Genomic DNA, 24231 nt, shown 5'->3' on the forward strand with positions numbered 1-24231 from the left:
TCTTGCTAGCACAGACTGGAGCTTAAGCGAACCGGAGCAAAGATGGCTCTCCTGCCAGCTCAGGCCTTGAGACTCCTCCCGGGCGGACACCCCTCCTCGGGCGGGAAAGATGCTGGGTGACTGGAACCAGAAATGGGCTCTTTCCCAGAAGCTGTGTCACATAACCTTTTTAATTATAGAAATTATATTAAAATCAAAGATAGTGAACACTTAAAACTCAGTGCTCCCAATAACCCTCACCACCGCTCACGGCTGTGATGCCATTTGCCCGTGTAGTACTATCTGGTGGGACCAGGGTATGGCGGTGTGCTGCTGTGCACACATGCCCAGTCCTCTCAGGAGCTGGAAATCACCTATGCTGAGGCTTTACACTCAGACATGAGTGCAGGCTACCCTCCTGCCAGGACTGTCAGGTGTCAATCACACCACAAGCAAGATAATTCTCTTTTTGTACCAGAACTGCTAAAAGGCAGAAACCTGGACTGGGGGTGAGCAGTAGATGATATCACCTAGTTCTAACACTTTCTGGGGGGTAAAGCCACACAGCTAGAATACACCACATCCCACCATCACATGCCAATTTACAACACTTTCCTTACAGACTGTTTAATTTATCCCCAGTTTTGAAAATAATACAGTTCCTCTTAGTACTTTGATCAGAGTAAAGCCATCCAGGGAAGAGCTAATAAGTGCTTCTTTACATTTGTCTCTTCTCATTCTGAACAGTATCCAGATGAGGGCAGAACTAGACTTCAAACGTTGACTATAACTTCAGTCTGGTAGATGAGTCAGAAGAGGTAAGAATGAAGCAGGAGAGACCTTGTCCATTTGTCCTCCTGAGGAAGTATAAAGAGGAAGCAGCAAAGCATGACGGGAAATAAAACTCAGATTGTTGGGTCTTAACTCGGAGCCTGTCCTACCTCGGAGCCAACTCTTCACAGCTCACCCCCAGTACAGCAAGCAGCTATGTGCTCAGTGGTGGCAGCCCAACAACTGCTGAGCGTGAGGGCCAGTGGCAGAGGACACAGGAACCTCTCAGCTGCGCTCAGGAACTCTCTGCTCTTGGAACTTATATGGAACACAGGGATCAAATTGTCCCCCAAAGCTAAAGGCAAAGGGAGAGTTTGGAGTATTTATAACACAGATATGAATACCCCAATACCGGGCACTTTCAGAGATCACAAAATTTGGCAAAAAGAAGTGTGTTTTTACAACCACTCACAGCTCTAGCAGGCACAGAACCTTGTGACCTGAGTTCATATGAGGCAGAAAAAGAAAACACCAAAAAACCCAACCTTTTTATTCTGCAAAAGGAGGAAAAAATGATGGTTTTAATGACTTCTCACATCCCAGTAGGAGCTCAAAAACTTTACTGAGAAGCTGTGCCAGATGATGAATTACAGAGGAAGCTTTGCACAGATGGACTCAAGTGTGAAGAGCCTTTTCACTATTCACTTAGGAATCCTGATGACTGGGATCTAGGGGTTGCAATGCCCCGATCCTGAGAGGCAAACTGCGGCTGAGATCAGCATGAAGTGGGATTGCCAAAAGACAGACAATGTGAAGACAATCATGCTGCAGGTTCCTGGGTACAGCTCAGCCCTGACTAACGAGAACTCTGGGGGAAAACAAACAAACAAAAAAAAAAAACCTCCAGAAAATGCTAATCCAGTAACAGAGGAACACTTGCTTGAATCCATTTTGAAAAAATGAGAAATCAGAGGAAGAAATCAGAACGTGCTAAGATAGCCAGAAATAAACCATAAACTCAAGGGAAAAAATGAATTGGGAGTTTCAAGACTGACTTCACCATTGCTTAAGACATTTTGAGCAAAACCAATTAGTCAAGTATACCGTGGAGTTAAAAAATAAAAAAAAAACCTATCAAATATTCAAAAGCAATCTAAATTGCCGAAGGATTTTATAATCTAATTTTTTATTAAAAAAAAAAAACTTTAACAAAAGCATTATTTATTTAAAGGAAATATTTAACCTCTGAAAATAAATAAAGAAATCAGCGAACAACAATTCAACAGGAACAAGGTTCTAGTCACTCTTTTGGTTTAAAAATCAACAAGACTTCTCTCTCTAGGATGCAGCCACATCTTAGTAAAGCTGGCCTCCAAGTGGCTACGATGAGAACGACAGTCATCGGGCCAGCTGGTGTTGCAACAAAAGGCACCATCAGCACTGTCACTGTCACTCCATGCAGGCAGCAGGTCACCTGCCACTGAAGAGCACAAGTTAACTCTTTAGTCCTACAAATATTCTCTCCAGTAAATATGTCAGGCTGCATAAGGATCAGTTATCTCAGGATGGTGACCTGGGGACACAGTCAAGGTCTGCTTCTATGACACTTCCATTATTTGAGTGAGGTAAGAAGAGGGGAGTAGATTTCATGATTGTTCCTGAGAAACATACTAAAATCAGACTTGGAATATAAACATCATCGAGTCTGGAAAGCCAGGCTGGGGGTGATTGGTAAGATGGATGTCTAAGGGGTCAATAAGCTGCTTCACACCCAAACAGAAGAACTGTCAGTGACCATTGTAGAAAAATATTGTAACTGTGACTACACATATAGCATGTTACTGAGAATACAAGCATTGCCAGTGGGTCATCTCATTCATTAACACAAGCCACTTCCAGTCCTGAATATACAACTGAACACAAGGATTATCCACACAGACTCACAAGTCTGAAGAGGAAATGTCAAGGGTGACATTTAACCTGTAATGCTCACAAGGATATTTCAAAATATTAAAGTGAAAGATTAAGCAAGGTAATAGACACATGTGCAGAGGAAATTAGTAATAAAACGGCAGCTCACAGTTCAGGTCTGGAATTGTAACACTCAATTCTAATGCCAAGAACTGCTAGGGAATGCCCATGGGAAAGTGTTTTCTAATCTACAGGATTGGGGTGGGAGGGGGTAACAAAAATACCTCCCTCTCAGGTCTGTTAAGAATTAGACCAGCTCCTTAATCATCAGGGAAATGCAAATCAAACAACCCTGAGATTCCACCTCACACCAGTCAGAGTGGCTAAAATCAAAAATTCAGGTGACAGCAGATGCTGGCGAGGATGTGGGGAAAGAGGAACACTCTTCCATTGCTGGTGGGATTGCAAGCTTGTACAAGCTCTCTGGAAATCAGTCTGGCAGTTCCTCAGAAAATTAGACATAGTACTACTTGAGGATCCAGCAATATCTCCCCTGGACATATACCCAGAAGATGTTCCAACTGGTAATAAGAACACAAGCTCCACTATGTTCATAACAGACTTATTTATAATAGCCAGAAGCTGGAAAGAACCCAGATGTCCCACAATAGAGGAATGGATACAGAAACTGTGGTACATTTCCACAATGGAGTATTACTCAGCTATTAAAAACAATGAATTTATGAAATTCTTAGGCAAACGGATAGATCTGGAGGATATCATCCTTAGTGAGGTAACCCAATCACAAAAGAAGTCACTAGATGTGCACTCATTGATAAGTGGATATTAGCCCAGAAACTTAGAATACCCAAGATACAATTTGCAAAACACATGAAANTCAAGAAGAAGGAAGACCAAAGTGTGGATAATTCGTCCCTCCTTAGAATGGGGAACAAAATACCCATGGATGGAGTTACAGAGACAAAGTTTGGAGCTGAGACAGAAGGAAGGACCATCCAGAGACTGCCCCAACTGGGGATCCATACCATAATCATCCACCAAACCCAGACCCTATTGCATATGCCAGCAAGATTTTGCTGACATGACCCTGATATAGCTGTCTCTTGTGAGGCTATGTCAGTGCATGGCAAATACAGAAGTAGATGCTCACAGTCAGCTATTGGATGGAATACAGGGCCCCCAATGGAGGAGCTAGAGAAAGTACCCAAGGAGCTGAAGGGGTCTGTAACCCTATAGGAGGAACAGCAATATGAACTAACCAGTACCCCCTGAGCTCATGTCTCTAGCTGCATATGTAGCAGAAGATGGCCTGGTCAGCCATCATTGGGAGGAGAGGCCCTTGATCTTGCAAAGATTATATGCCCCAGTACAGGGGAATGCCAGGGCCAGGAAGCAGGAGTGGGTGGGTTGGGGAGTAGGGTCGGGGGAGAGTATAGGGGATTTTCAAGATAGCATTTGAAATGTAAATGAAGAAAATATCTAATAAAAAATTGTTTTAAAAAAAAAGAATTAGACCAGCATATGAATTTATTGCCATTGAGCCTAAGAGTAAGTATTACACAGCTGGCATATGTAATGATAACCATGATTCAGACAAAGCTAGGTACAGCCTTTTCCTGGATAAGGGGCTAATGGGGTTCAGCTTTCCCTGGATAAAGAGGTCAAGGGGATTTCTCTGAGGCTCATTGTTTTCTGTCCATAATGTGTGCAGAATCTTCAGGCTGCAGCCGGCCGCCGGGACAAACCCCAGTGGTGACTGAACAGTGCCGGTGACAGAGAGCCCATCACTGTGCATGGTCACCCTGAATCCACTGCACCAGCAAAGCAGCAGAAATGGATGTAAAACAAGCCTGCTGACTGCTCAGTGATTCACAGTGCTACTGGGGATACCATCTCTCTATAACAAAAACGAACAAGGCAACAAAATCGAAGAGTAATTCAAGCACTCAAGAAACCTAACTACCAAGACACTGAAATTTACCATAAAGCTATAAGGAGGCCCATGAGTTCCCACAATCCCTCACATCCAACATCACCCCCCACCCATGTCCATTCATCTTTGAGGAAACACAGCTTGGTAATGTGGCTGCCCAATTAGGAAGCGATGAGTTCTATTAGTGCACCTGGAAACACACAACTGCCTAGAGAAGCTCTTAGCTCATAGCACTTTCGTGAAAATGTCAGGACCACCCTGAAGTGTGTAGGTCAATGAGGAGTTAAACAGTTACGATGATGGATGGGGGGAGGAAGACTCCTCCACACTGCTCCTCTTATGTCACCTTCGCTTTTTTCTCCAAATGAGTTTATGGTAACACCCAAGGTTTGGGTAAAGCTAAAGTAAGCTCATATGTCACTGGGAAATGATGCCAGGGCAACACAAACTTTACCGGAAAAGGTCTGCCTGGACTTTCTCTTCTCTAACCTTTCTATGGCTTCTTCAAAAATGGAAAAGGCAGAGAATGCTCTCAAACTGTGATAGGAAGAGGTCTGGGGTCCACAGCTGTGTGCGCTGTTAGGCATCTCAGTGAAAGTCTCTAGGCTAAGGATCATGCTTTTAATTGCTGGTCTAATTGCTATTCAGTTTGTCTTCATCACCTGTAGAGCAAGAGCAGCAACAGCAGCTAGGGGGACAAATACATCAACTCTGGGAGAATTCATTTCCCAGGACAGCTATACTGAGCAATCCACACTGTCGCATATCGGACACTGGAGTTGAGGTAAGGAAGGCAGTAAACAATTTCTGCACTGGTATATGAGCAGATCCCGCACCATATTACAACTAAGGCTTCCTAAATTAAATTCACTGATGGATGAATGTAGGCCTTTTGACTTTTGCCAGCTCAGCTTCTGTGCTGTTGGAAACACAATACACCTGGGAAGATGGGTCGGTGGTAAAACACTTGTCACAGGGGCTTTCAAGACTGACTTTAGATCCCAATGCCCTCTGTGACAGCACACATCTATAATTCTAGCACTGGGGTAGCCAGCCAGTCAGCTTCTGAGAGCTAAGCTGGGGTCTTCAAGCTCAGTGAGAGGCCCTGCCTCCAAAAATAAGGTAGAAAGGGAGAAGGAGAACCAACATCAACCTTGATCTCCCCTCAAAGTTGATGACAGTGTTCTGAACCCCAGAATCATGGGACTGAACTTACTGGGCCTCCTAAGGGACACCATTGTAGGGATGCAAGACAGAAGCAGGTCTCTTACACAGGGAGTGTGGTCAAGTCAATGAGTGGAGGGAACTGCCGGGAATGGACTTCCCGCTGTCAAGATGGAGCCTCACTATGGCTGGAAGACTGAAAAGACCTCAGATTTAGTCTGAAGCTGTTGATATGAGCAAAGTGGTACAGAACCATTTTTGTATGTAAGGGGATGCCATCAAAGAAAGATTTATTTTGTGTTAAAGAAAACTAAAAGGAGAGATGCTTTTGGCTCAAAGATTACAGAAAATGAAATAGGTCTCTCATTTCTAATATATTTTAAAAGATTTATTTTTTCACTTAAGTTTTATTGCATTATGATGAGAAAAGATACATAATTTCAATTTATCTGAATTTGTTAACATTTAAAAACATACTTTGAGTAAATAGACTTACATCAAATTCTTCTTTCCCTTTTGTACCCCAAACTCCCACAGACCCCCTTCAAAACTTGCCATACCTTTCATTTTTATCATATTCTTTAAAATTTATAAAATATTATAACAATAAAAATGAGTATTATAAAAGTTGTTTGATATAAAGCAATCAATTGAACAATCTTATGTAGATGCTTGTCTACTGAAAATATATACATTTTCTCAATATTTAAATAACTCCAAATATATTAACTATATGATGTTTTAAAATAATACATCACTATTAGTTTTTTTAATGAACATAAATAGATAAAGTCTTTTGTTTGTTTGTTTGATTTGTTTTGTTTTTAGTAGAGTCTAAAATCTTGGCTCTTTCTGTGGTACAAAACCAAAATAAGAACAATTTTTGGACATTGGAGTTCATTGTAATAAGGCTGTACTTGAATGTCCCTCACATCACCAAAGGATTTTACCTCCATAGTAGCTAAGCTAAGAGTTGACAGTTCTGCTGCGCCAAGGAATGAATTATAGGCACGATTTTTGGATGCAGATTTCCTGCTATGGCTAAAGCTATTTGACTTGAGTGATTGTCGTCATTCTCAGCCCACAGGGAACAGGTTACATTTGTTTAAGAAATGGTGTGAGTATTGAGATGGTCTATGCATGAAGCCACTCATCAACTGTTTCAATGAACGATGGTTCAGCTTGGAGGGTGGCACAGACGTTAGGTGAGGGGAAGATTCTAGTTCCTTGGCTGTGATGATTTTGAAAAGCATTCATCTCAGAATAAGAGTAACTTATATGGTCATCTTCTTCAGAGTTGATACAATAATTATAAATATCAAGCAAAGCATTCAATCTCACTCTTTGCTGTTCTCTTACAAGCCACCTTCTAAATTAATTGTGTACATTTCTTTTGGCTGTGTAAATAATTTTGAAATAAGTAAACTGTTCTGAAAACCATAGTATAGTGTTAAAACATCAAGTAAACAATCCTACAATCTCAGAGAGGCTGAGATAGGAGAAGCATAATTTCAAGACCATTATGTGGCACACAGCAAGATACATTCACATACAAGCAAGCACAAAGTGTATATGGATTGTACAGTATTGGACCTATTCCTCAAATTAGTAAATTAGAGAGACCACTGGATGACAGCCGACAACATTCTAATTCCTCATATTTTTGAATTTCAATTGATCAGGATATGTTGGTAATAATAATTTTCATATTAAGAGATATTAAGGAAAAGTGATTGTTATTTCCTGTTATTTTTGTTGTTAGAGGTGGAATTATGTTTGTGTGGGTTTGTTGAAAGATTACTTTCTTGCTTCTTCTAGGGTGTAAATACACTCCTTGTGTTGGTGTTTTCCATCTACTACCCTTTGTAGGGCTGGATTTGGTGAAAGATATTGTGTAAATTTGGTTTTGTCGTGGAATATTTTGTTTTCTCAGTCTATGGTAATTGAGATTTTTGTTGGGCATAGTAACCTGGGCTGGCATATTTGTTCCCTTAGGGTCTGTATGACATCTGCCCAGGCTTTTAGAGTCTCTGGTGAGAAGTCTGGTGTAATTCTGATAGGCCTGCCTTTATATGTTACTTGACCTTTTCCCTTACTGCTTTTAAAATTCTTTCTTTGTTTAGTGCATTTGGTGTTTTGGTTATATGACAGGAGGAATTTCTTTTCCGGTCCAATCTCTTTGGAGTTCTTTAGGCTTCTTGTATTTTCATGGGCATTTCTTTCTTTAGGTTAGGGAAGTTTTCTTCTATAATTTTGACGACGATATTTACTGGCCCTTTTTTTTTTTTTTTTAAAGATTTTATTTATTTATTATATGTAAGTACACTGTAGCTGTCTTCAGACACTCCAGAAGAGGGTGTCAGATCTTGTTATNGATGGTTATGAGTCACCATGTGGTTGCTGGGATTTGAACTCTGGACCTTCGGAAGAGCAGTCGGGTGCTCTTACCCACTGAGCCATCTCACCAGCCCTTACTGGCCCTTTAAGTTGGAAATCTTTGCTCTTTTCTATACCTATTATTCTTAGGTTTGGTCTTCTCATTGTGTACTGGATTTCCTGAATGTTTTGGGTTAGGAGATTTTTGCTTTTTGCATTTTTCTTTGACTGTTTTCTATAGTATTTATAGTATTTTTATAGTATTTTTTTCTATAGTTTTGAATGTTTTCTATGGTATCATCTGCACCTGAGATACTCTCTTCTGTCTCTTGTATTCTGTTGGTGATGCTTGCATCTATGACTCCTGATCTCTTTCCTAGGTTTTCTAACTCCAGGGTTGTCTCCCTTTGTGATTTCTTTATTGTTTCTACTTCCATTTTTAGATCTCGGATGGTTTTTTTCCCCTTTCCTTTGCCTGTTTGGTTGTGTTTTCCTGTAATTCTTTAAGGGATTTTGTGTTTCCTCTTTAAGGGCTTCTACCTGTTTACCTATGTTCTCCTGTAATTCTTTAAGGGAGTTATTTATGTCCTTCTTAAAGTCTTCTATCAGCATCATCATGAGAAGTGATTTTAGATCTGAATCTTGCTTTTCTGGTGTGTTGGGGTATCCAGGACTTGCTACGGGGGAGAATTGGGTTCTGATGATGCCGAGTAACCTTGGTTTCTGTTGTTTACGCTTGCCTCCTGCCATCTGATTATCTCTAGTGCTACCTGCCCTGGCTATGTCTAACTGGAGCCTGTCCTTCCTGTGATCCTGGTTGTGTCAGAACTCCTCCGAATCAAGCTGTCTCTGCGATTCTGTGATCCTGAGATCCTGGGTATGTCAGAGCTCCTGGGACCCTGAGATCCTGATGTGAACAAGGTCCTGGGATCCTGTGATTCTATGATCCTGGGCCTGTTAGACCGCCTGAGGATGGAGCTGCCTCTGGGTGTTGTGGGACTGGCTGCAGAGTTTGCACCCAAGGTCTGCTCCAGGCATTGGTCCAGACAGACTGGAAGGAATCCGTGCCACTGGTCTGGTGGAGTTCCTGTGTGCCTGGGTCCTGCCCGTCCCAGTTACTGCCGGTGTTGGGGCAGATGTTGTGTCCTCCTCACCTCTGATCCTATGATCCTGGGCGTGTTAGAGCACCTGGAGTGAAGCTACCTCTGGGTGTTGTGGGGCTGGCCTATTTTTAAAATTATTAAAGGATTTTAAATATCACCAACTGTTACCTACCAGCTAAGAAAGAACATAGCTCATATCTATTATGCTGTGGCATCTATTTTGTTTCCTACATAACTTAACTGGTTTACCAGGTAGCTCTTGCTTCCAGAGCAAGCATCTCCAAGAACACTGCTCCTGTTCTTAAAGTCAGAGGACCACAGTGTAAAACACTTTTTAAAAAAAGAGTATAATTAAAGTAATATATCATTTTGCCTCTAACTCCTGGAAGTTGTCCTTTGACCTCCTTCCTCATGCTGTGCCATTTGTATGCCTTTGTACACACATGTATACACACACACACACACACACACACACACACAGAGAGAGAGAGAGGGAGAGAGAGAGAGAGAGAGAGAGAGAGAGAGAGAGAGAGAATAATAAATCATGAAAATAAAAATATCTCATATGATTACTATGGGTTATAAATAAGATGAATGTAAAACAGGAAAATATATATTTGAATTTAATATTAAAATCCACATTAATTTATGCAAATGACCCATTCTGCACTCTGTCCTTCACTTTGTGTACAGCCATTCAGAACTGTGGGTAGAATCTTGGCATGACATCTGCAGCTTTGTCCCCTCAGCCCCCACCCCCCGCCCTGTGGCTCTCGCTATCTGTAGTCCCCTCAAGCTGACTGTCCAGGCTTTCGTGTATGCACTTTACTCTGCCTGGGAGACTTTCTCCCTCACTATTCTGGCCACGTATTTAGAAGGTTGCATTTTCACCCAGTATTTCTAGAAATTGTAGAAAGGAGGTTTTTCAAGTCACCTAGGCTGCCAACAAACCAGAAAGAAGGGCCCAGAAGGACAAGTCACACGGTTTCTGTTTGTGTGCACAGTAAGAAGGACAAGTCACATGGATTCTGTTTGTGTGCACAGTAAGAAGCACAAGTCACACGGTTTCTGTTTGTGTACACAGTAAGAAGGACGTAGACAAGATTCTTTATACCTACTGAGCCCAGGAAACAAAACACAAGCTTGCCTGTCATCACCTTACTTTAAAAGAGGAAAATTAGTTACCTTTCCTGAGAATTTTCTGTTGTGTGAGTCTGGTTTTCCAATTCACACTTTGTCTACTTCCACATCACTCCAAGATAAGAAATTAGCATTTAGAATGTGCCCAGCAGAAGAATGACATAAAGAGAATCACTAAAGGGCTCATAATTCAAAATTATTAAACACACATGGAAAGAATCCACTATGTCAGCAGAACTAAAAATTAGTTCTTCCAAGAACTAAAAATCATAGAATTATTGAACACTGTGGCAACCAGACTCTAGGGTGGCCCCATAAACACAGTGGCTCCTGATAGTCACGCTTCCTCCCCTCTGCTCCCCTCTGCTCCCCTCCTCTCACTCTCCTGTCTGTCTCCTCTCTCCTCCCCCTCATTTCATTTTTTGAGAAAGGGTCTCATGATGTATCCCTAGCTGTCCCACAACTTCCTATGTGGACTATTCTGGCTTCAAACTCACAGAGATCCCCCTATCTCTGCCTATCATGCTGGGATTAAAAATGTGCACCACCATGCCTGGCTTATGTGCCTAATTTCTCCCCCATGTCTGGACATAATGTGCATCTTTCTTCTGTTAGTATACAGCAGTATGGTGTGTATGTGTACGTGGTGTGTATGAATACAAGTACACATTAAGTTATGTAAAAAGGTAATGGCCACCTTGCTAAGACATTCTTCCTGGCTGACTGACAAGAGAGCTGTGTATTGCATGTAACCTGTGCAGAGGGCACACAGTACAGCACTGACCATGGCCTCTGGTTCACAGCCAGCAAATCTGAGGTTCTCAGCACAGTAGTTTGCCAGGAACCAAACATTACTAACGAGCACCTGAACATTAGAGCAGACCCTCCCACAGGCTGGTTTTCTAGGGAAAACTGCAATTTCAGTTACAGAGAACCCAGTACTGCTACACCCAGAATCCTGACCTACAGAAACTAGTACAAGTGTGTGTTGTTCTGAGACATGGAGTCTGTGGTACTACTGTCATGCAGGAGTAATTAATACAGCTAAAGACTAATAACACGTGCCTTAAATTATTTAAAATATAAAGAAATTTTAAAGTGTATGGAATGAAAGAAAATACCAGTAAGAAATCTAAAACACAAATGTAACGTTTAAGACTAATAAACATAGCTGGGCATGGTGGCACATGCCTTTAATCCCAGGCAGAAGTGGTCGGATCTCTAAGAGATCTGAGCTAGCCTGCTCTACACAGTAAGTTCCAGGCTAGCAAAGACTTTACAGTGAGATCTTGTCTCAAAAAACAAACAAAACAAAACAAACACAAAAGGTTTATGAACAAAAGACATAATTTAACTCAATGGGTGTGCTGAAGAGTAAAATGAAAACAAGATCTATTGCAAAGCACAGCATGTTTCAGACAGGAAACCCAAGACATGACAAAATGCACTCCTGATAACACTAGAGAAGTGTCAGCTGAGGACAGAAGAGAGGCCAAAGCCCAATTCCTGAGATCTGAGGAGCAAGCAAAGTCCAGGCAAATCACAGCCATAGGCACACTGTGGCAAGACATCGGACTCCAACGCCAAGGCTGGACTGTCAGGGCCAGTAAGACGACAAGAACAGAGCAGTGCAAGAACAGAGGCAGAACCCAACACCTAGGCTCCATAGTGCCAGAGGGCGCAGTCTGCAGACGGGAAGGAGGAGGGGCCCATGGCAATGGATAGGAACAAGGTGGAAATAGGAGTGGACATGGTTAAACACACTGTATACCCTGTGCTGATGTCACCAAGTCTGTTATACACTTAGTGTGTGCTAAGTACAAACAACAAAACCATCAAGTCTACACTGAGCTAAGTCCAGAATAAAATGGACATTTTCAGGCAAATGAAGTCTGTGCTTGGTTTTTACTGCCTTCTTTCCCTTTTTTTCAAATTTAACTTTTATTTTATTTATTATAGTGCTTGCCAATGAGCCAGATTTTCCCAGCTCTGCTTATTTTCCTGAATCATACGTATTTTGGAGCACGTATTTTGTCAGAACAGTCAAGAATGAAGCTAATTAAGGATTCTGAGCTTGTGAGAAAACTCCAAGAAGTTGGGAAGAGGTATGCATCTGCCATTGCAGATGGACGCTCTGAAATATTATGAGTTCCTCTTCATCTCCTCCAGCCCTGGCTCATAAAGGACAATGGCTAAGGGCAAGGAGACCATGGAAGTCCCCAGAAAGAAAGCAGACCTCCAGCTAAGGGGCACAAGAAGTCAAGCCTGCCCGCCTGGAGCAAATTGAAGGCCCTGTGCACCAAGGAAGAAGTTATTCTAAACACACCCAGAGCCCCATGTCACCTGAGAGTTTTTTCTGGCAGTCCTAGCTGCTTGGGCCTGGGCTTCTGCACTGAGTGTGTCTGAGCAAATGCATGCTCTTATGTTCCTTACCCTCCTTTGCCTCAGCTGTAGCTGGGTGGATCTAGCTCCTGTTATCTTTACTAATGACTCTGAGTTTGTGCCTGGACCTTAGGACCATAATAGATTCATTCATTCGTTTGATTTGAATTAATTTGATGAATGGTTATTTAATAGGATACCATAGCATTTGTATTCCTACTAAAAGGCAAATACGGGCTTACGTTTTGCAAGATACTAGAACTGCCAACCCTATGGGTCTCTTCTCAAGCTATTGTCCAGATCTTTCCAATCAGAAGAATTATGTAACCAGTAGTACAGGTCATAGTTTGAATCCTGGTTCTTGGTGATAGAGCATACATACAATGCTTTCACTGTTCTAATGTTATTTGTTATGTTTATAATTTGCTTGCTTACATGATAGTCACACATCATATGACAATTAGATTTATGCACAACATCTCAAACCAAAACCACTCTGAATCTCCTGCTAGTAAAAAATAAAACAGAGGGAGATGTCTGAACACAGTTTATGAACGAAGCTGTGTCAGGAGATTTCTGAGTGCTTGTGAAAAGAATTCCAAGAAACCAAGACAAGAGTCTTGTGATCTCAGTTTCTTCAAAAACATGGAATTGTTCTTGGATTATGCTTTTGTGTCCCTCCCAGTGTAGCAGATAGGCATGAGTTTACTTCATTATGACTGGATATTGTTATTTGTTTTATATGCCTCCTTAAGAAACCACGTTTTCGCCACGTGTGTTGTGTCCTTGTGACTGCACACTTTACTCAGGCGACTCTTCTTAACCCTCGGAGTATAAAGCGTCCGATGCTCTGAATAAACTGGGCTACTGCGGGGGACTGCCTTCTCTACTGTCTCCCCTTTCCTAGGTCCCACCACCTCGAGACCAGTAAACATGCATGTATATTTATAAAAAGATCTAATATGAATCTAACACACATGTTTGTAATTTTGCAGCTTTTATTGCCACATGAAGTTTCTTAGAAAGATTTAAGACACAGCTCATTGTTAGTCCTCTCACTAAAACAAGCATCCAGTGTGAAGAAAGGTGCAGAAGCTGGTCTCCAAACCTATCAGTGCTGGGTGGTTCCAGAGGCAGGGACTGTACCTACACAATGCCAACAGCACCGTTGATTTCTGACTGTTCACTATGTTCTCTTGAAGCCCTGTAGGGAAATCTTCAAGGTATGCACTAGACACCAAACTCTTGGGCTCATGAGTCACGCTAAGTCCTTATCGTTAACTCACCTCTGCCTACTTTACTACCCTATACTATTACTTGGGAGAATAAAACTATGTATACAGGAAATCATGTAGGTCCTTTGGCATCAACTCCTAGTCTCTTGACTAAGGCAGACACATAAAAATGATGTAAAACCAACTCCATAGTACAGTAATCATGTAGTGCCAGATGAATAGATTCCCTTGGTGGCATTATTATTCCAAAGCTCTATATCACAAGTGAATTTTTGAAAAAAGCCATACAATATTTATATTGTCATTAAATGAGTGATTTTTATACTATGAAATAAATCGATAATGCCATGATATCATAGACAATTTCTCTACCTAGAGGATCAAAATCTTTGGGTAGTACAACTCAAACTAGTTGTGACAGTTTGTTCTTTCTACCAAAAATAAAAAAGTAAAGTAATTCTAGGAACTAGAGTAAGATACATTTTAAAAATCACATGGATTCGCTCTTCCTGTTTCTCACCATTCATTCCTAAAGCAGAGCATTCTACACTGATCTGCTTCTCCCATACTTGCCTTCACTCCCCAGAATCAGACCTTGGGAGAAAACTTCCAGGACTTGGTAATCCTCAAATAGAACAATCCATTTCTAAATAACCACAGTTATCCAGATGTCCAATTTCTGAGCCATGCACTTAGCTGAATGACAACATTGCTAAAAAGCTTACAAAGTCCAATAAACTCTCGTTCATATGTATATGGAAATCTGGTTGATTATTAACACACAAAAAAATCCCACTTCACTGACCAGCTGAAGATTTTTGGAGGAGTGTTCTTTGAGTAGTGAAAACATAATGAAAATGACAGATGGTAGGGACAGTAGGTTGGGGAGGAGGGTAAGCAGAGAGTTACAGGTAACGGGTTAACAAGCACAACTGTGTGGTCTCAGAAAACTAGAGATTCACTTCATGATTGCATGGAGACATCTGGGCTATGGAAGAGCCAGAGTTCTTATTCTCACGGCACAAAGTACCAAGCTGTCAGAGTTATAAAGCAGTTACTCATGCTGGAGCGGAGAGTGGGGGAGCAGCCAGACACGCAGCAGTACACTCTGGTGTCCTGAGCAGGATTATAAAATAATAATGTGATGAAACTAATTCTCTGAGCAGCATCTGGGGGTAGGATCCTCTGGGATGGGTTATTTGGGGTTATAAGAATCACTAAGTGATCAACAGATAGAGAAGCAGTTCACAGTTGTCTAGTCTTGGAGACCTCTCTCCATAAAAGATCTATAAAGAACCTAAGAATAAAACCCCCAAGTCAGCTGCGGTCATAACGGTTCTCATCTCTGCTGCCTGCCCCCCTCCTGAAGAGAGGCCCTGCTCTCTGTCCCTAGCCACAGGGGACCCTCTGGTCCTCCTCCTCTAGGCTGTTGTTGTTCTTCTTCCTTCCCTATTTTGCTTCAGGGTGGTCTTGAAATGCTTTCTCCTCCACCCTCTGAGGGTCTGTCCCATATGGCAGGTTAGCATGGAAGCCCAGGCACCTATGTAGGACCTGCGCTTGCACAGCAACCTGCCAGCAAGCAGCCTGGCACATCTGAAGGCAGACATCTTCAGGAAGCTCAGGGAGCACTGGTCAGAACTAGGGCTCCTGCTCACTGCACATTCACTCCCAGGGTTCTTTTCAACCCCTACAGGAACCCCCAAAGGTATGTTAGAAGTGGGGAAAGAGATGGGGGCATTCTTTATTGGTAAAACAAGTCATTGACAGGAAAAGAAAAGAAAACAAACCAGATAAAATATTTAAAATGGAAAACTCACAAATCAGATTATAAGTCAGTACACTCTGCTGACTTTTAAACAAAGGATTCCTGGGGCAATGATAAGATGCCTTCCACCCCAGCTCCCTCTTGTCTGGGGCTGAACACAATTTCCATTTTCCAGTGCACTTACAGCTTTGCACAGAGCAGTGTTATCTGCTACTTACTTGGGCTTGCTTGCATACTTTGAAAGGTTGAAGTGTTTCTTGGTAGAACAGCTGATGATAAGCCTGTAGGTCAAACCAAAAGTACACACTGTGCTTCCACAGCTGCAGATGGAGGAGAAGGACAGGGATCACTACCCGGTTAGAGAGGCCCGCAGAGCTGTACCTCCACTCTACACAAGAGCTCATTTCCTTGCTGCTACCACAAATCAGCTCCAACTTAAGCTGGTCTCAATCTGTCATCACAAACTGGCAACATACAAGATACTATTTATGCTGTTGTCAATGGAAGGTTGTATTTTTGCATGCAATCATCCCATGGAGTTGATCACTAAAGTAGTAAATGCTTAAAATAGTAATGAATACAAAAATTGCAAGGGTTCTAGTTGAAATGTAAAGAGTACACATTTGTGGCAAATCTGAAGGCATTCTGATATATCAACATATCTGCATATCACAGCAGAACTAAGTTTTAACTACTGACACAATTAGTCACTGCTCATTTGGATCATATAAACATTGATCGTGATTTTAAAAAACATTACTGGAAATCATTTTACCTCCATTTATAATATAAAGTTGTTAGAATTATTAAAAATCAAGTATTAACAAAAATAAACTAAATATGGCTTATTAAATTATGTGATTGGTCATCATCAGTAATGTATGTCAATATTTATCTGTACTTCACTTTTCTTTGTAATTTTAGTAAGAAATTACACAAATCAGCTCCAACTTAAGCACAAAATTACACAAAGAATTACAATTTGGGCAGATGGTTAAAAGTTTTCTAAGTGTAGATTTAAATTTATCAGATGGGAATTTGAACATTAAATATATTTATTTGAACACAAAGATATTTCAATGCCACTTACTTTTAAATCAAATAAAATAATAAATCCAGATTTTAAATAATTATTTTCTACCTTGTTCCCTGAATTCTCACAGAATTTAGTAAAGAAGAATCCAGCTCTGTTTTCTACATACAAAGATTGCAACAAGTTTTCCATGTCAAATCCTCCCAAGGCTCCAACATTTGATACAGTTTTAACCTAGATTTAAAAAAAAAAAAGTTCATTATCTGCTTAAACGTAACACAATACTTTTTGTTTGTTTGTTTTGTTTTTTAAAAGGTTCATTTATTATATTTATATGAGTAAAATATAGCTGTCTTTGTTGTGAGCCACCATGTGGTTGCTGGGAATTGAACTCAGGACCTTTGGAAGAGCCATCAGTTCTCTTAACCGCTAAGCCATCTCTCCAGGCCCATAATTGTTTATGGCATTGTACAAAGCAAGGTTTGTAAATTCTGCTGGGATGTCATTTTATTCTTTAGTGTATAGATACAATTAATGCAATGTGTTTGCATCTGACTGTCATGTAAGATTCATTGATGAAGCCCAATTATGGCAGGAGAAGCCATTCTATTGCAAACCAGTCAGATTCCAAGCCTTATGTTAGAACAAATCTCTGACCTCAATTTCTTTCCCATTTCAGGCTGGGGAACCTTCCGAGTCTCTGTTGGTGGCCTGTCTCCTACATATCTACTGTTATTTTGGCCTTGAGGTGCTGCTATTCTAGTTACAAGTAGGTTATAAAAAGAACCATCTCCAAGGCCTCTGGTTGCTGCTTGTTAACTGTGTGTGTGTGTGTGTGTGTGTGTGTGTGTGTGTGTCCATCCCTCTTTGGACAGTCTTGCCCCCACAGGTCATGGCCTCCAGAGTGGAAATAGCATTGGAAGTTCTCATAAACCTCTACTGTTTATGACTTCTCTGCCAACAATGCTAGCTGCCCTGATACTATCCTTAAATCAGGGAGAGCTGGCTGCGTCTCCAGCACACAGCAGCATCCTTGACACAGGGAGAGCTGACTGTGTCTCCAGCACACAGCAGCTCTAGGATGTGAAGAGGAGGGCTGCTCATGTAACCTCAGTATTTGTTTCTTAGAACTTGGATTTCTTTATGCTCCCCCAAAGAAAGATGGTGGGGACAGGTTTAAGTAAGGTTTTTACTGCCTTTATCACACTGCCTGCCTGCTAAACAAATTCTGAGATGAGAATTCATTTAACATCTAACAGCACTTGAAGTAGGGGAAAAAAATCCTAATTACTAGAAAATGAGAACTATTTACTTAAGATAATGGTGCAGAAATATAATTAAGTGTTCAGATGGTGTGGAAATTGCTGATGAATCTATTCACAGTAGACTCTCAGGCGCTGTCACTTAAGTTGTCATTTATTACGCCCTGCATTAGATGCTTGTTGTCAAAGGAGCTGAACTCTGGAAACCCCTACCTTCATTTTTTTTTAAAGTGAGATTTCCAAGACATAACAGCCAGTGTTACTTTAATCAAGTGTTAAAAACTGCACAAGAGTGCCAATGGGGTCTTATTGTGTGTCTGAGGCAGCAATGCTAGGCCAGAACATCAGCGTAGAACACGTGATCAGAGCAATACGTGATCGGGGAAGGCTGGGCAGAGCAATGCTACCAAAGCAAGCATGGGGGAAGATTTTGTGGGAAAATTCCTTTGAGACTAAAAAACAAAACGTGTTGCTTAGTAGAGAAAAAAATATACATATGTTTAAAAAAATACAAAAAACAACCCTGAATCTCTAAAATCAGAGGCACTGGTTGATTACATGAAGAGCACGGCCCTAAAATACTCACATTAAGCTCCTCTGTGTAGGTGTATTTTCTCTCCAGCTGGGGCTTCAGACACTCAGAGATGTCAGTAAAAGATGTCAAGCGGACCACAGTGGTGCTCTCTGGTAGCCTCCTTGACCTAAGTTATAGAGGTGAATAAACTCATCAGCTGAGGGGTCTGTCTGCCCACTGTCCATCTGCACTGCCTCTGAGAACTCGGAGGTCGTGTTGAAAGCATGAGTGCATCCCTGAAACTGACAACAACCCTGCTCCCTTCACCTCTCCTCAGAGTCTGGCCAGGGGATGGAGAAGAAGGAAACGAAAGCTGTCTGGATTGGGGAAAAAAATGTTAAAATGATCTTTACACTCAGGTATATTATACAGGATTTACAGGAAAAAAACCTGCTAACACTAATAATTAAGTTCAGTTAGATCATAGGATATCAATTATTTCTGTATACTAAAAATGGACAGAACAAAATGCAATGTTCCCATTCAGACAGAATATCCCTTAAAAAAAGAAAATATCTAAAAAAAAATTTAACTTTATCTTCCACATCCAATGACTTTACACAATTATTCTTCCTTCCTTTCTTCTTTTCTTTTCCCCTCCCTTTCTTCTCTCCTCTCTCTCCCCTTTCTCTCTCCTCCTCTCTCCTCTCTCTCTCTCTCTCTCTCTCTCTCTCTCTCAGAGATACACCCGACTTTGCCTCTGGAGTACTGGGATGGACACCACAGTCTGCCCCATGCTAGTTCTTTTCTTCTTTTTTTTCTCTTTCTTTCTTCTTTCTTTCTTTCTTTCTCTTTCTTTCTTTCCTTTTCTTTCTTTCTTTCTTTCTTTCTTTCTTTCTTTCTTTCTTTTTTCCAAGACAGGGATTCTCTGTGAAGCCCTGGCTGAACTCACTCTGTAGACCAGGCTGTCCTCAAACTCAGAAATCTTCCTGCCCCTGCCTCCCGAGTGCTGGGATTAAAGGCGTGCGCCACCACGCCCGGCTCTTTTTTTTTTTTTTTTTTTTTAAATAATAATTATACAAAGTGCTTTTATTGTGCTCAGACAACTCTGGATACAACATAAATATATATGATAATTTTCAGAAGGTGAATTAGTCAACAATAAAACCCTTCCTCATCTATTTATTTTATTTTACATTTACTCTGTGAATTTCCTACTTGTATACAATGAAATACAATCACCCTCTTCTTCTGAACTGGTCGGAAGGAGGTACCACATCCTCTTGAACGGGAGCTATAGATGGTTGTGAGCTGCCATGTGGTGCAGAGAACTAAACCTGGGTCCCCTAGCCAGAGGCCCACATGCTCTTTCCCACTGAGTCATCTCTTCAGCCCTGTGGTTTTGCTCAAGGTCTCAGTCTGCAGGCCAGGTGTGACATGAACTCACTGAATAGCCCAGACTGACCCCGACCTTGTGGTCCCCTGGCTTAGCTTCTCAAACAGCTGGGATTGCAGGTCTCTCTACCAGGCCCAGTTTTCTTTCTGACAATAACATGTAAATTTCATTTTTCTCAAAATAAAAAAATAAAGGAAAGGTGATCTATTCTCCTTGGTTCATTTTCACCTTCAAAATATTTTTCCAGGTACTACCCTCTGGTCTTGGATTCATGAAGTCAGTATTTGTTGTTAGTCAATCATTAAAACTAAGTCTTTGTCTCTCCAGCCAAAAAAAAACAAAAAACAAAAAAAAAACCTAAGTCTTAACTCATACACTTTGGAATGCCTCCACCTGAGACCACCATGGTCTTCCACAACAGTGCTGCTCTGGGTGAGCAACGGCCACCCAAGACCCTCCTTTGTCCCTTCCATTTCTTTTTTTACCCATCCTACCTCTACTAAGAGCTTGGTAACCCAGTTTTCCTGTGATAACTCTCAGGTTTCAAGACCACCCATGTTGGTACCTCATGTGCTTCCCTGGACTCCAAACCCTTATCTCAATTGTCTTGGTCATAAACATCAGGAGCATACCTTAATGTAGCATTAGGTTTTTATTATGGTAACATTGATGTTTTTAACACCTAAAATTTGTGTTGGCAACAATGTGGAGAACCTGGAACCCAGAGCACTTTGAGCAGGCAAAAAGGCCTTAAGCTCTACACGCATCTGTTCCTTTATTAATTAAGTGCACACTGTGCCTCACAACCACACTAGAGGATTCGCTGCACTCTTCAGGTAGGCTTTGTCCACTCCTCCCTTCCCCTCTTATTTTCCTGTTCCCAAGCACAGAATTGACAAAATCTAATGTAAAATGGCTCTCAATGAAGAGTTCAACTTCAATGAGGATAAATCCCATTTCTAAAGCCTATGTGCAATGCACACCAAAGGCAGCACAGATCATGTTGGAGCGAGTGTCATCAAGATGATGCTCCCATGTATACTAGAAGGCTAACAAATTGCTACAACTCCTAACAGATACTTGTGTGATTTCGTGAAGAACCTAACACTTCTGAAATTATCTTCATACACACATACGTGCGAGATACAGAAAAAGAAAAAAAAAGCCATCTGGAAAGTGTCTGCTGTAGCAAGAGAAGAAGAGATGTCTGTTCAGAAGGACAATGACTAACCTGGTAGAGACGAGGGGAGCTGGGGCAGGACAGTATCTTCAAAGTGATGAAAGAGAGCAGGAAAGCACCAGACAATGGGAAGGAACAGCACAAAGGACCTTGCAGTGTGAGGGCTGGAGCCCACCTGAGAGACCACAGACACAGACTGATGGAACTCCATTTGTAGGAAACACATAGGGAAAGCGCTGAGTTAGGACAGGCTTGCCAGTGGCTGGGAGAAGGGACAGCGGTTTGGCTGCTAAGGGACACAGGGCTTCTTGTTGGCATGATGAAATGTTCAGGAATTAGGCCAGCAAGTTGGCTCAGCAAGTAAGGGCCTTGTCACCAGGCCTGACGACTCAAGTTTGTTCTCTGGGACCCACATGATGGAAGGAAAGAACAGATGCCTCCAAGCTGTCCTCTGATACCCATATGTATACCATGTCACAGACACACATGCACATGCATACGCTCACACACATATACATGCATTCACACACATACACATGCATGTACCCAACATATACATGCATTCACACACATGTACATGCATGCACATGCACACTCAATAAATAAGTAAATAAATAAATACTTAAATAAGTAAATAAATAAAATAAAAATTAGCTTAAACATTCTGGAATTATAGTGGTGATGGTTGGTTGACTTTGCAAATACAGAATATCAGACTACACAATTAATATTATGTAAGTTGCTATCTTTGTTGTTATATGAATTTCACTTCAATAAAAAAGAACAAACATGAAGTAATAAATTACTAAACAAATAATTGTCCAAAGTTAATATCAAAGGATATTCTTCAGGATAAAAAAAATCCCACTGGAAATACAATAAAGCAAAGAAACACAAAATCGAAACAGTACACACTGTCAGACATCACCAGTGCTCTCAGGGTTGACTGGAGAACTGGCTTAGAAGAGTGGGAGAAGCTGGGTGTGGTGGCGCACGCCTTTAATCCCAGCACTCGGGAGGCAGAGACAGGTGGATTTCTGAGTTCGAGGCCAGCCTGGTCTACAGAGGGAGTTCCAGGACAGCCAGGGCTACACAGAGAAACCCTGTCTCAAAAAAACAAAACAAAACAAAACAAAACAAAACAAACAAAACAAAAAAAACCAAAAACCCGAAAATCAAAACAAAGAAGAGTGGGAGAAGGCAGGCTTCTCTGACAGTCTGCCTGTGGCGAGACAGAGGCACCACCTCTCTGCATGTGCCACGCTCTGGGGTTCTTCTAACTTAGAGCAGGCAGGTCACTCTTGAGCCTCTAATATACGTTACTGAATCCTAAGAATTCAGAAAAAAAACAAAAAACAACCAATGACCCCCAGCACTGGCACCTACCCTTTCTCAAGCCCGCCATCCTTAGAAGAAACTGCGTACAGAGACTCACTTCTCCCAATTTGTTGAGTTCCTGCATTTATTTTTGATAATTTCTTAGATTTAGATGGTTGAAATAAATCGATTTCTTCTCCCTAAAGAGAAGATAATGAAAAGGAAAATAAACAAAGTGAAAGAAGAGAATAGAATTCTGCACGTATACCTCAGCTTGCTGTGGCCTGTAGATTTCAACCGTCAGCCCACTTCCTGCTAACTATCCCAATGAAGTAGAAATGCTTCCATCATGCACTCAGGTTTTATGACGTATGGAGCGTGAAATACAACAGCAATATAGGTGGTAAGAGGAGCCAAACGCTTATTAGGCCTTCCTAGCAGCGCTACAGAAGCAGACTCTTTCCGGGGAGAACTTGTCCTCAGTCCTTTCTACTGGAACAGGACAGGTTTAAAACTTGCATGGGAGAGCATCAGGAAATGGTAGGTGAGGGACTAAAACAAAGACGCCCACTTAGCCCATAGCGAGGGTCTGTAACCTAATTATACTGTGTCTTCCTTTTATCGACATTTTATGTTTATAGTCATTTTCCCATTCTTAAAAGATTTTAATGGTAGGAGCTGTAGAGATGGCTTAACAGTAGCTTAACTGGCTGTTCTTCCAGAGGGCCCAGGTTCAATTCCCAGTGCCCATATCTGGGCCCACAACTGTCTGTAATTCCAGTCCCAGGAGATTCAAAGCCCTCTTTTGGCATCTATGGGTATGAGGTGTGTTCGTAGCACACAGGCATACATGCACAGGGAATACCCATACATTAAAAATTAGTAAAATATATCATTTCAACAAAAGTGTAAGGTGGACCATGTGCTAAGGGCAGCTGAACCATCAGTCAGGCTCCAAGAAGCAAGACCTTGAAGACAGAGTAGAGAGCAGGCAGGAGAGGGAACCCACTAACAATAGGGAAGGACCATCATCGATGGGGAAGAGAACTGTACTGGAGAGGGAACCCACTAACAATAGGGAAGGGCCATCATCGATGGGGAAGAGAACTGTACTGGAGAGGGAACCCACTAACAATAGGGAAGGGCCATCATCGATGGGGAAGAGAACTGTACTTAGGAAGTGAGCCAAGCCGCTCTCAGCTGGTAGAGCTTCAGGTTAAGGCTAGGTGTGTGGTGCTTATTGATATTTGGCCTATTGCATACCATCATTTTAAATAAAACTGATAATCATTATCCAAAAGATAAGTTAAAAATTGCTTTTATGCATGCTTTTGTATCTTCTATAAATTCATGCGTGCATGTATCCCATTTACTGTATTTAAAAACAGCCCTTCTATGGGAAAAAGTATATGTGAATTGGATCACATGTTTATTCTTTTGAGTTTCCTCCTGTTTCAGCACAGTCAAATTGTTTGCTGTAGATGGTGTTTTAAAATGTTGAATATTAAGCTTTAATTTGTATATTAATAGTCAATATATATCTCAGAGCTTAAAATTGCTAAAAAATTGTTCATCCCTCAGATACTATAAATTATCACATTTGCAATTGTTTATGCATATACAACTCATAAGAAAAAATGCTGTTCTTTTAAGAAGACTGTCTTTGGACATTTAAGAAATTGTCCTAGATTTCCTGGACAAGCCCTCTTAAGGCAATGCCATGCTAAATTTATATCCCAGGCAGATTAT

General features: G+C 41.3%; 1 protein-coding gene across 1 annotated transcript in view; it reads right to left on the bottom strand.

Annotated features, from left to right (window-relative positions):
• Rgs22 (regulator of G protein signaling 22) overlaps positions 1–24231 on the bottom strand; it is a 112410-nt gene that overhangs the window by 39984 nt on the left and 48195 nt on the right. The window contains exons 10-13 of the mRNA XM_029548194.1: positions 22552–22682; positions 18662–18776; positions 16922–17047; positions 15999–16100 (exon numbers count right to left, since the gene is read on the bottom strand). Coding sequence (XP_029404054.1) covers positions 15999–16100; positions 16922–17047; positions 18662–18776; positions 22552–22682 — 474 coding nt within the window. The remainder of the gene's footprint in view (positions 1–15998; positions 16101–16921; positions 17048–18661; positions 18777–22551; positions 22683–24231) is intronic.

The sequence above is a fragment of the Mus pahari genome, chromosome 17 (genome assembly GCF_900095145.1).
Source record: "Mus pahari chromosome 17, PAHARI_EIJ_v1.1, whole genome shotgun sequence".
Taxonomy (NCBI): Eukaryota; Metazoa; Chordata; class Mammalia; order Rodentia; family Muridae; genus Mus; species Mus pahari.